The sequence below is a fragment of the Polypterus senegalus genome, chromosome 7 (assembly GCF_016835505.1).
Source record: "Polypterus senegalus isolate Bchr_013 chromosome 7, ASM1683550v1, whole genome shotgun sequence".
NCBI classification, from domain to species: domain Eukaryota; kingdom Metazoa; phylum Chordata; class Cladistia; order Polypteriformes; family Polypteridae; genus Polypterus; species Polypterus senegalus.
In genome coordinates, this window is record NC_053160.1 from 60759949 (window position 1) to 60773889 (window position 13941).

At 36.7% G+C, this 13941-nt stretch overlaps 1 protein-coding gene across 1 annotated transcript in view; it reads left to right on the forward strand.

Moving 5' to 3' along the window:
• The window catches only part of ercc8 (excision repair cross-complementation group 8), a 44578-nt gene that overhangs the window by 654 nt on the left and 29983 nt on the right, over positions 1-13941 (forward strand). The window contains exon 2 of the mRNA XM_039758717.1: positions 4366-4461. Coding sequence (XP_039614651.1) covers positions 4366-4461 — 96 coding nt within the window. The remainder of the gene's footprint in view (positions 1-4365; positions 4462-13941) is intronic.

Consider the following 13941-nt stretch of genomic DNA (forward strand, 5'->3'; position numbering starts at 1 on the left):
GGTCTGAAAGAAATGAGAAGTAAAACGCAAATAAGCACTGGCGCCACCTGCTGCCCACTGAATTTTCATTTTTCACTTTGTACAGTAGTTTCATTTTCAAATTCTCAGTATGCGAATACCGCGGCTCAGTGGGCGGGGCTTTGTACCTCGATTTCGCACAATTCTTTGTTCTTCGTAGCTTCAATTGTGTTTGCGTTACGTGATCACTTTTGTACTGCGAGCTTAACAAAAATTGAAGACCATGCATAATTGTAGTTCTGAAGTAATTGACGTGCAGTTTAATTACAATATTTAACATCGCAAAAAAGTAACTATTATGTAATTTACACAGCAGTGTTTCCCAGCCTTTTTTCTGTGGTGGCACACTTACGGTAACCAAAAACTGATGGAGCATCATCCAGACAGGAAAAGATAAGGGACTGGTGAAATGCTTGAAAGATCATCACCCAGACCTGATATCCTATCACTGTGTAATCCACCAGACAGCTCTGTGTGCCACTCTGGAATAAATGTACTCAGACGTTATGATAACAGTCATGAAATTTACCAGTTATTTGCAAGAGCTTCAGCATTGTTTATTGTACACATTCCCGACAAGTTAGTGCATTTGATAATTTACTTCTCCACTATAATGTTAGGTGGCTAAGCAAAAGCATGGCATTGGAACAGTTTTAAGTCACTCTGAAAGAACTTCAAACTTTTTTGTATGATAAAACAATGCAAAAGCTATAAACAGTTTGTGAATTTCACAGGGAATAAAATGTAAGCTGTTCCTTTTTTCTGATGCAATATCCCACCTCACTGACCTAGACATAAAGCGTCAGGGTAGAATCAACACAAAATGTGACCTCATGTCAGAAGTGTGTACTTTCCAAAGAAAACTGGAGGTACCATATTTAAATATGGCATACAGGAGGGCATTCTTCACTTCCTAAAATGTTTGTCAGAAAGAAAAGGAAAACATCATCATCAGAATTATGCTGAGTTTCTGGAGAAGCCTGGAAATTTCAAAACTCGCTTTGAAAACTTGAACCCAAGCAAGCAAGACCTACTGTTAATTGAAAACCCATTTACAGTAGAAATGGTCACATAATTCTCCATAAAAGCTCAAGTCTGCCAATGGACCAGTTCTGCTTCACGGAAAACTGATTTGAATCAGTATTTTCAATTGCTATAATAAAATAGAATTAAGATAAAAAAATGCCTCATACCGCAGTAGATTCCTTAATAATCACTTGCACGGGTGTTTCTGGTTGGCATCACACTTTTATGCCAATTTTTAAAGGCTTGGTTACAGAAAGAAGGTGTGTTTGTGTGTGTGTGTGTTTATTATTAAAACTGCAATGCTTACTTTACACATAGTTCTTAAGTTTTTGGAACACTGTTTTGGACATTGAACCATGTTTATCTGATCATTGAATGTCTTAGACAGAAAAAAGACACAGCTTTGACATATGCCACACCGACAGAGCTATGAAGGAAGTTCCACTAAAACAACCATTGTTTCCATATACAATACCCATTTCAAGTTTTATATTGGTTGGAATTCTTTTGATTTTGCCTCTTCCCCTCATTCAAAAATACAGTATTATAAGAATGTGCCTTTCCTGTTTATATTTTATACAGAGTTTTCCAGACGTAAGTAATAATTATAGCAAAAAATGAAACATACTAAAATTCATTTTTGGCAACCAATACAAACTTCATGGGATAAGTAACATATAAAAAATATATCATTTTGAGTGTTTTTTTTTTTTTTTTAAATGTCTTCCACAAAGATAGTGTGGCCCAGGACTTTTATTTGTTTTTTATGTTCTAAAAATATCCTCTATATCCGTTTCAGAAAAAAATATTATTATAAACCTTCTGGTTCAAGCATTTTACTTTTTCAGAAAATTTCAACTACTTAAATCTAAATTCAGAATCGTTAAACCAATGGCTAAGTCAAAATTGGAGTTAAAATCTGAAACCTTTACATGGTTATTTATTTACTGATGTTGGCCAGCTAAAGATTTACATTCCTGACTAGGCAGAACTCAAAGTAAGTATAGTCAATTTCGGTTCAAATTTATCATTATAATGAAATTAAGCATTTTAATGACAAACTTTACTCCCTGTATCTCATTAGTATTACTTTTTGTAAAAGACATTTTCATTTTGTATTATGCCATTATAGATTTTCAATTCAGGGTTTGATGTGCACAATTATTTTGCCATTTGGTGCTTGGAAGAGCATTACTTTTTTCTAGCCTTTTTATCTTGTACTTAATTATTAATGTACTTATTGCTTTAAATTAGGCGTTGTTTGCTATACAAGCGTAAATATGTTAGAAAGTGTATGACTTGTTCTTGGAACAAGGTTAAAATAAAATCGACACAAACTATAATTTATGATTGTGCCAGTATTTCATAATAAATCATGCTTATGATAAGTTTTTAAAGAAGTACACATCAAGTACTCAGAGTAAAAATATGTAAAACAAAATCCCATTTAAAATCAAGGCATTTGCTGGGACTGTTTTAATGCCGCCAAAAAACTACAAAAAGTACCAGGTTAATAGGTACTTAAAAAATATGGACCATACTCTGCTAGTGATAGGAATGTAGGCTCCAGTATCATATAAGACTTACAAATATGGAAGTTCTACAGGTAAATGAGTAGCATTCATCACTTGTGTAATGCCATACTTACATGAGATGCCCATTGTGCAGCTTGGCTAATCCATAATGTATAGTCTTCTGTTAGTACATGCCTTTTCCTTCCACTAGATGTCATGATTGGCATATATTTTCCATCTACATGAGCCATAGTGTATAGTTTTTATGTTGTTCAGGACTCTGCTCTAAATTACATTTTACAATGTAAAATATTTATACCACTGAATGTGAGGAAAAAACAGAGCACAGAAAGGTTTTCCATTAAATCCTTGTTTCTAAAGAGTTATGTACTTTTTATGTATACTGTTAGTGTTTCTGTCATTACAAACCTCAAAATAATTATAGTAAAGAGTGGATGAAAGTTGAAAAATGTCATTAGATAATACCAAGCTGTTTGCTAAGGAGCTGTGACTCTCCTTTCAGTTATTGACCCTTACCTATTTTTTGACCTGATGACAGACTTGAAGCACCTATGATGTATTTGCTGCCAGCTGATAGGCACAAACAGCATTGTTAATGTGACTAGTTGCTGGGTTAGCAAGGAGTTGCCGAGAAAAAAGAGGGTCTTAAGAAAGCAACAGGACAAAGGGCATGCTTTGTTAACACCATCTTGGAGAAAAATTCATGGGAAAGGTGGTAGGGAAGGTACCACTGAGTGAGCTTACCAGTCAGACAGAGACATCACTGTAGCACAGTGTTCTCAGGATACATTATGCATTTTGGTTACACTGCAGATCTGGACAAACCAAGATTAAAGCATGAATGACAAAGTGGTTGAATGATCAAAGTATGTAGACGTGCATACATAAGCAAAATTCAGTGGTACATAAACAAATTTGTTACATTCTAAAGGATTATTCAGCAGAAAGAACACACAATAAAATTGGAATGAGAGTGCTTTTTCTTATGGTTCAGCACTCTTTTACTTGAGACCATATACAAAAAATTGATTACTGTCACTTCCACATACATTACTACGTGTGGGCAGATATTAAGGTAACATAGTGTAAAGATACCTGCTACCTACTTGACATTGGGCCAGCACTGTGATCCCCTCTAATGCACAATTAAACTCTCCTCTCTTACCAGTTATACAGTAATTTTTGTATTTCACTTTGTATAGATGAACAATTACTAATAATAATAATAGGTAACACTGCAATAATTTCTTGATGTCAACACAATGTGTTCATTTTGGTAAACTTGAATGGAGTATTACAAAAGTGGAGCATTTTCAAATGCCAAGTTATAGTCAACTACCAGGGATACCCTGCTGAGGGTGAGAGTTTGGTGACATTTCAGAATGGAGCATTGTCTATGGTGTTTCCCAATACAAATGGGAAATCAGTGCAAAACCTGGTGGAGATTTCCATACCCGACAAACACATATTCAGTTTTATACATTAGATATAAAGAACATACACCACAGCTCATTTCTAACAGGCATTGTTATGCCAACAGTCTCTCTTAAAGAATGATGCCCTATTTTATTTTATTTTATTGTACTTGTGAGTTAAGAGCCTGCTTATTTTTTTGTCAATTTGTTATCTTGTTTTCTGAAAGTAGTTTTCAACAGAAACCTTATATTTATTTTTTCAGTTCTTTTAAACACAATACAGTCTGTTAAAGTCCAAAATGGAGTTAAATAATTTGTTACTCTTTGTAGATGTACTGTATTTAATCCTGGTCAATTAATTTTCATACTAGGGTGCTTACCTTGGAGTTAAACAAAGACAGAATTGTCGACCGTATTCATGGGAATGGAGTGAATACACTTGATATAGAAGCTGTTGAAGGAAAATAGTAAGTATTCCAATATTCATACAATAATTTATCAAAATAAATTAGCTTGTTTTACTGTGATATAGAGTTTTACATAATGATTAAGTTAGCAATAAAGTATATTTCAAGTATATAAATACATATTGAATATTCTATTTTTTATGAGACATGGAGTAAATTAATTAAAAGAATAATAAAATTAAAAACCTAAGAAATTAGCAATGTGCTGCATGATGCATCATTATGTGTTTTTATTTGACAACTAGCCATTTCATGTCTCCGCCGCTCTTGTTGTGAAGAGGGGGGCTGAACGCACTTCAAGGAGACCCGGTTGCTCCTCCAAAACTCCCTCTTAAACGGTGATACAATGGAAAACAATTATTTTTTTTTTAAGTCCTCTTTGCTCGATCATCTGCTACATTACTGCTGCTGCCGTGCCAGGTGATCTGCATCTCGTGCGGCGCATCAAACATTTAAAAGCATGTACAGCAGCTGTCCTACTCTTTCTTTTATTTCCAGCCCCGAGCATGGTTAACTCTCTTGGCAGAAAGTCTCGTCTCGTGGGACGCAAGTTCTTAATATTTTTTAGTTTGTAGTTTAAAAACAGAATAAGAATCTGAAAATCTTAACAACATCACATTAAAGTTCGATAAATTCTGAAAAGAATGATACCAAACATATATATGTAGGTTTTAAAATAAGCCTGATTTAAAGTGTGACATAAAAATGTCACATAAAATCGTTGGTTTAGGATTTTATATATAGAGAGTAGATTAAGTAGCCCTTTATGCTATAGAAGGTTATTCTATTACTGTCATAGTAGGAAGTGATTTTTGACAATATATTTCATTTAGTCTTCAGTCTGTACAGAGCCTATTTTATTGAAGAGTGTTTAAAAGAGCTTTGTATTTACAGTAGAAAATGTATTTTTACAGTGACACATTTCTTCAATTGAAGTTAGGTGACTAGGTAAGAGTCACACAGGAGTTGGTAGCTTAGACCTAATCTGTGATTTCCATCTGCTCACCCATAGTTGGACTAAACAATTCAGTGGTCTTGTACAGTCTTAATAGCTTGTAATTACTGTAGACTGGACAAAGCTGCAAACTCATTTCTCTTATAGAGAAACATTCTGAGCGACTTATCTACGAAATAGTTTGCCTTGACAACAGCTACACCGACTTGTCCAACGGCCACTCAGGTGCCCAATGCAACTGAGTCAGATGCTGGGGAGGGAGGAAGAGCACACTTGCAAGTAGCTCATATAGCAGAACTGTCTCCTGCTGTTCTAGGTAAGTTAATATAAAAGTGGGGAAAAAAAGTTACAAAAAAGAAAGCAATTGTGAGGATATGCAAGACCTAATTAACTGAACTGAACATTATAAACCGGCAGCTAAACACTGTTTGAACTAATTCATTACTTTAGAAAGCCACAACTCTGTCCTAGTGATTAAAAACACACCAAATTGAGATGTTGGCAGAAGATGGGAGCTGTGGTAAATAGTTACATTGGTGCCTGAAGAGGCTGATTGTACCCATAGCAATGCTAGGGCAGGATTACAGTTTGTGCTGCACTGAAAGAGTTGCTTGGCTGTATAAAGTACTACAGACTGAGCTGAGGTTATGGCTCATCTTTGCCTGAGGAGCTGTTTTTGCTTTTGTGTATCTTCAGACTGGAATTTAAATCTTTAAAGTAAGTGCCACCCTTTGTATCCATGTTATAAAATACTTTCCAAGTTCTTACTTATTTATATACAGTAATTTTAATAAATTAATGGGTATTAACAAATATTAATGGCTAGAATATGAACTTATTTCATATTTATTTCTCTTTCAATTGCTTCTGTGTCTCATATGCCATGTCAATTTGAGAATTAATATGTTTGCCTTGTTTTCTTACTGCCTTCTTTTCAACTTTACTTTTATGAAGGTATTTAAATTCAGGTTGTACTTGTGCATGTTTTATATTCTAGTTTCTTCAAAATAGCAACTCTTTGCTCTGATTACTTTTTTACTCTCTCTTGGCATTCTCTTGATGAGCTTCAACAGGTAGTCACCTGAAATGGTTTTCACTTCACAGGTGTTCGAGAGAATGCCAAGAGAGAGTAAAAAAGTAATCAGAGCAAAGAGTTGCTATTTTGAAGAAACTAGAATATAAAACATGTTTTCAGTTATTTCACCTTTTTTTTGTTAAGTACATAACTCCACATGTGTTCATTCATAGTTTTGATGCCTTCAGTGAGAATCTACCAATGTAAATGGTCATGAAAATAAGAAAACATATTGAATGAGAAGGTGTGTCCAAACTTTTGGCCTGTACTGTATACTTAATGATTTATGTATTTATTTTGTGATTGCATGTTTTAATAGTAGATGTGATTAATTGTGATTAATTCCATACAACTATGTGATTAATTAGTTAATTTTTTTGATTCTTAGCCCTAGTTTATTGTCTTTCTTTATTAAAATTTCTTAAGCACAGTTGTTCAATTCGTTATTATTCATGGTTTGCAAGGTATAGAAGTACCATGAAGTTTGTGTAGGAAAGAAAGAGACTTATACTGGAGAATGGAGAATACTAACAAATGTCAATTTAGGTAAAGACTGCTTATGATGTTTAGTATACAGTATAGCATCTAATATAAAAAGGTTCTCATATAGGACAGGACAGGTCTTGCTGACTGTATTTGTGGTTAACCAGATTAGTAGCTGCCTAGTATGTCTGTCCCGTTAACTGATTATAGGGAATCAGGGATGCATGTTAGGAGCTCCTAGAGGGGACTGCGTCTAAAGTGGTTTTGGAGATCGCCTTAAAAAAATACAAAATTTTTAAAAATGAGAGTAACTACTTAGTCTGTCCTTTTACTGTGGTTATGTAATAACTTACATTCTTCAATTTTTCATTCAGACATTTTTTAAATACACCAGTCTACAGAACCTGGTAGTTATTTCCAGATTCCCTCAAATAGTATGCCTGAAGTGTTCAATGGGCTTCTTTTAGATTCCAATTAGCGGTCTTGAGACATGATTTAATAAATTACACAAGGCTAGGGGTAAAGTCAATTTGAAATAATGCAGACAGACAACACGAGAGGTAATGTAACCCTTTACTTATATATATATATATATATATATATATATATATATATATATATATATATATATATATATATATAAACTGCTCAAAAAAATTAAAGGAACACATGAAAACACATCAGATCTCAATGGGAAAAAGAAATCCTCCTGGATATCTATACTGATATAGACTGGGTAATGTGTTAGGAACGAAAGGATGCCACATCGTTTGATGGAAATGAAAATGATCACCCTACAGAGCCCTGAATTCAAAGACGCCCCAAAAATCAGAGTGAAAAAATTATGTGGCAGGCTAGTCCATTTTGCCAAAATTTAATTGCAGCAACTCAAAATTGTACGCAGCACTTTGTATGGCCCCTGTGTTCTTGTATACATGCCTGACAACATCGGTGCATGCTTCTAATGAGATGACAGATGGTGTTGTGGGGATCTCCTCCCAGATCTGGACCAGGGCATCACTGAGCTCCTGGACAGTCTGAGGTGCAACCTGGTGGCATTGGATGGACCAAAACATAATGTCCCAGAGGTGTTCTATTGGATTTAGGTCAGGAAAGTGTGGTGGCCAGTCAATGGTATCAATTCCTTCATCCTCCTGGAACTGCCTGCATGCTCTCACCACATGAGGCCAGGAATTTTTGTGCACCAGGAGCCACTGTACCAGCATAGGGTCTGACAATGGGTCCAAGGATTTCATCCTGATACCTAATGGCAGCCAAGGTGCCTTTGTCAAGCCTGTAGCGGTCTGTGTGACCCTCCATGGATATGCCTCCCCAGACAATCATTAATCCACCACCAAACTGCTCATGCTGAATGATGTTACAGGCAGCATAATGTTCTCCATGGCTTCTCCAGACCCTTTCACTTCTGTCACATGCTCAGGGTGAACCTGCTCTCATCTGTAAAAAGCACAGGGCACCAGTGGTGCATCTGCCAATTCTGGTATTCTATGGCGAATGCCAATCGAGCTGCATGCTGCTGGGCAATGAGCTCAGGGCCCATTAGAAGACATGGGGCCCTTGGGTCACCCTCATGAAGTCTTTCTGGTTGTTTGGTCAGAGACATTCACACCAGTGGCCTGCTGGAGATCATTTTGTAGGGCTCTGGCAGTGCTCATCCTGTTCCTCCTTGCCCAAAGGAGCAGATACTGGTCCTGCTGATGGGTTATGGACCTTCTATGGCCCTCTCCAGCTCTCCTAGAGTAACTGCTTGTCTCCTAGAATCTCCTCCATGCCCTTGAGACTGTGCAGGGAGACACAGCAAACCTTCTGGCAATGACACGTATTGATGTGCCATCCTGGAGAAGTTGGACTACCTGTGCAACCTCTGTAGGATCCAGGTATCGCCTCATGCTACCAGTAGTGACACTGACTGTAGCCAAATGCAAAACTAGTGAAGAAACCGTCAGAAAAGATGAGGAGGGAAAAATGTCAGTGGCCTCCACCTGTTAAACCATTCCTGTTTTGGGGGTCATCTCATTGTTGCCCCTCTAGTGCATCTGTTGTTAATTTCATTAACACCACAGCAGCTGAAACTGATTAACAACCCCCTCTGCTACTTAACTGACCAGATTAATATCCCATAAGTTTCATTGACTTTATGCTATACTCTGATTAAAAAGTGTTCCTTTAATTCTTTTGAGCAGTATATATATACACACACACAGATGACAAAAAATTGTTATTAGTCAGACCTAATTGGTGGCAGGTTTTTTATTGCCTTTTTTCCTGACATTTTATTCCTACCCTTTAATCATATATATTTGGCAAATTGGGCAGTTAACATGTTGACTTCATAGAAGTCATTGACCACCCACAATGTAATTTTGAAGTTATTTTTTTTCTTATGTTGTTTAATGTAGACCTTTGAAAGAGATTTGTTTTGATTTAATGCTTACGTAATGGTAAAATTATTTGATGGAACCTTTCAGTCCCTTCTGGTGAAATGGTAGGTATTTTTCCTGCTGGGTATTGTCATGGGTTCATAGATCTGTTACTTACACAAAGACTCAATGGATCATTTCAATGTTATTGGTTTATTCTCCCACATTTGTACTGTGCTTTGCATGATGGTATTGCTTTCTATTCAGTGAAAAAGGAGTAAGTAGTATAGGTTGAGTATCTCTAATCCAAAATTTGAAATTGCTCCAAAATCCAAAAGGTTTTGAGCGTCGACGTGATGCTACAAGTGGAAAATTCCATACCTCACTTGCCCATGTGGGGCTCTGACCAGTGTTTCCTCGATTACTTCTTTTGAATTTCAAGTGGTGTACATATACACTAACGATGAGTTCTGTAGAGCTTTTAGCTGCCTGTGCATTACCAAAGTGTGATAGGCATGATGGCAGCTGTACAACACTTCTAAACTGCTGCATGGGAGGAGTAAACGGCACAGTTTAAAAATGCTTAGTGGCACCAACGAAGCTTAGAAGGTACATAGGCTCTGATGCTCTTTTGGTTCCAGTTTATTAACAACCATATTCTTATGTAACCTTTTAATAAAAACACAATATTGTGTGAAGACTGAAAGTCTACCATTGAATGTTACTGCTATTGTTTAACAGGTGATTCCACTAATGCGGCTGTCCACAAATTTTTCATGCACAAAGTTACTAATAACATTGTATAAATTATCTTCAGCCTATGTGTATAGTCAACATAAATAACATTTGTGTTTTGCCTTGGTTCCCATCCCCAAGATATCTCATAATTATATGCAAATTTTCTGAAATCTAAAATACAGGCAGTCCCCAGGTTATGTACGAGATAGGGACTGTAGGTTTTTACATAAGTTGAATTTGTATGTAAGTCGGAACAGGTACATTATTTTAATAAATGCTATTGTTGACAGACTGTAACCAAGTGCTCTGCCAATGAATGATGGAGTCTCACCTCTCTCTAACATTTTTATTATTTCTACTTCATTTTCCGTGGTGATGGTTTTTCTCATCTTTACTGTATCACCAGCACTTACATCAGATTTGTGATTCAGAGACATTCTTGAAGGGTGAAGACAAAAGGATAAGATGAGCTCTTCTGCACAGCACTGTACACACTACCACAGCAGGAATGTACCTGTCGTCAACAAGTCTGATGTACTGACAAGAGACAACTTCCTGGTATGTGCGTAACAGTACAAGCAGGCTTGCTATTGAGAATGAATGGGGGCGGCGAGGGGCAGTTCACCACCCGCCCACCACACAGTGACCTCCACTACAGTATGCTTCCTGCAGCGTCCGCCCACCAAGAATGAACACGGTGCGGCCAAACGCGGTTAGTGAATCGTCCACCACCGCCCCCATTCATCAGGCAGCCACCCTACAATGTTACCCCCCATCGCCCCGTTCACCCTCAGTGGCCACCGTTCGGCCACAATTGGGTCACGACTTGCAGCATTACCAGCCGCCCACCGAGAACAAACGGGACAGGCATGTGTGGTGGTCGGGCAGTGAAATGCTCTGCTCCATCCAGCCTGCATCCAGTCAGAAGCAGTAGCTGCGGCGGTGTAGTGGGCGGGCAGCGGACCGCCCCATCAAGCCTATGTCTTGCACACGAGTGATAGCTGTGGCCCCGGTGACTATGGACCACGGGTCACTGCTTGCTACCAGGAGCCGCTCAAGGGACATTACACTGCGTGAGCAGTGAAATCACCCCCCTCCAGCCTCCGTCCAATAAAAATTAGCTTGTGTAGGTCACAAGCTTGACGTTGAGCAATTCAACTTGGATAAATTGATGCTGACTATGACTTAGCTGCTATTAATGCCACTGCTACAAACAAATGAAAAGAGAAATATTCTTCTAAAAAACAACTTTTGGAGCAACATGAAAACTGAGAATACAAAATTGTTATGTATTCTTAATTAGAGCATATGTACACCCTATATGCCACAGGAGATTTCACTGTTCCACACCTTATGCCATTATCCAATGTCAAGTCCAGTCCTGATTCTCCAGTAAAATCTATAATGAAGAAAACAAAAATAAGTCATCTCTTCATGAATTACAAGACAACATCGAAGACATTCTGTGCAGGAAAATAAATGAAAGAGTAGATAATCTTAAAGACATTATTAGAGAAAATTCTCTTTCCATCAATATGTTTAAAAAATCCATGGAGTTTGCAGTAAACAAGATACAGGATTTAAAATCTAGCCTAAAGATAGCTCAAAGATTGGCTAGGATAAGTGAGCAAAAATATCAGAAAGTAAATGAAGCTGAAATATACAGACAAAGATTGAACTTGAGGCTGCATAAGGTTTCTGACAAAGTGGAGGAAGACAATAAATGTCAAGTGATTGGCATACGTAGTACTATTGGCCCTGAAAGTAAAGTGATGTTTAAAGAAGGTAAAGATGAGATCCGAATGAACAAGGTTAAAACCCAAGAACAATAATTATTCTTTGTGCGATTTGCAATAGGAACAAGTTAAGAATTGTGAAATTTTCAAGTCAGAAAGAAATGTTTTATAGAGGATTTGATCTTGATGGATAAGGAGATCCATAAAATGCTTGGGTATTTTGTAAAGGATGCCGGAGATAAAGGAAGAAGGACCAGTTTTATTGAGGCAAAAGCATTCACTGGTGGTACATAAGTAAAACCCAAATGAAACGGAACTGAAGGGTTGGATCCTTTCCTGAGATTGACTGTGGTTATTTTAAAGTAGGCATGCATTTTCTTTCTTGTTTTTTGACTTTCATGATTTTATATTTATACAAGGTGTGGAAAGCTGCTTGTTTTTATTACTTAGCTATTTAAGGTGTTTCAATGCTGCTTAATTTTTTATGTTTGAAGAAGAAGAAATTATACGTCTGCTGTATATATTTGTACAAATTTTACATTTATGCATTTGTGTATATGATTTTTTCACCTCAGATTTTTATTGTCAGAATCTATAGAGGCAATAATGCCTTTTTGGGTTGTTTTTTTTGTTCAAGCTCTAGGTATTCAGTTTATTAGTCTTTATCTTTGTGTTCTGCTAATTATAAGAGTGGATATGTGATATAAGTAGGTGAAAAGCTATTTTTTATACTATAAAAGATATAAAGTGTGGGAAGGTGTTTATTTTGAAGAATTTGCTTTGTTTTGTGAGATTGAAGAAAACCTTAACAAAATTTAACATTATTTTCCATCCATCCATCCATTATCCAACCCGCTATATATCTGCTGGAGCCAATCCCAGCCAACACAGGGTGCAAGGCAGGAATTAAACCCTGGGCAATGTGCCAGCCCACCGCAGGCCACACACACACACCCCAAGCACACACCAGGGACAATTTAGAATCGCCAATGCACCTAACCTGCATGTCTTTGGACTGTGGGAGGAAACCAAAGCACCTGGAGGAAACCCACACAAGCACGGGGAGAACATGCAAACTCCACGCAGGGAGCGAACCCAGGTCTCCTAACTGTGAGGCAGCAGTGCTACCCACTGCGCCACCGTGCTGCTCCATTATTTTCAAGATGTTAAAGTTTATTTACAGTGGGATTTTAGCAGTTCTGGATTCTATGATAAAGAGGTTTCCCACACTGATTATCTCCTTCTGATTCAGAATTAAAGAGGCTGTTTTTAAGCTTAGAATTGATTGATATATGGAATGGTAAACATCCACAAGAAAATGAATTTATGTGCTGTTACAAAGAATGGTCGAACAGTCTAGAATTGATTTCTAGTTGACGTCAGCCTCTTTAGAAGAAGTGATTATTAAGACCTATGTTTAACCTTTGTTACTAACTGATCATAAAGTCATATTTTTCTCTCTCTCTATCTATAATAACAGATTATTGTAAATTTACTAGCGCATTGGAGCCAAATAAAATTTTCTTACACTGGACTTTAAGAATCGATGAGGTATAAAATAATATTGGAAGCTATTAGGAGAGATAAGGAAATTGCTGAATTTAAGGAAGAAAAACATACATTATGTCCAATATAAATTATGGACTTTACCAGTAATAGAAATATTGATTATGGGATGGAATGTAAGTTAACTAATCTTCAAGAAGATTTAGACAAATTATATACTTACAGATTAAAACAATATTTTTTTAGATCCAGACAACAATGTTTAGAGCAAGGAGAAACAAATATTCTTTTTAATCATTTAAGAAAAATAAGTGGAAATTTAAGTATAGAAGGGTATAAAATCCAAAATAAATTGTTCCAGACTACTTTGGTAAATTACATACTAGCTAACATGCTCCGAGGGCACGTTTAAAAAGCTTCCGCTATATCATCCAGGTGAACTATGACACAGACCGAAACAAACAATACCTTGCAAGCAATGAGTGTCGACTTCACACTTGTAGTAATCAAATTTTTACAATGTTTATGGTTGACTTTTAATCTGGTGTGAAATAATATGTGTGGTGTTTCATAAATTGTCACAAAAAAACTTCAAAAAATCGAAGT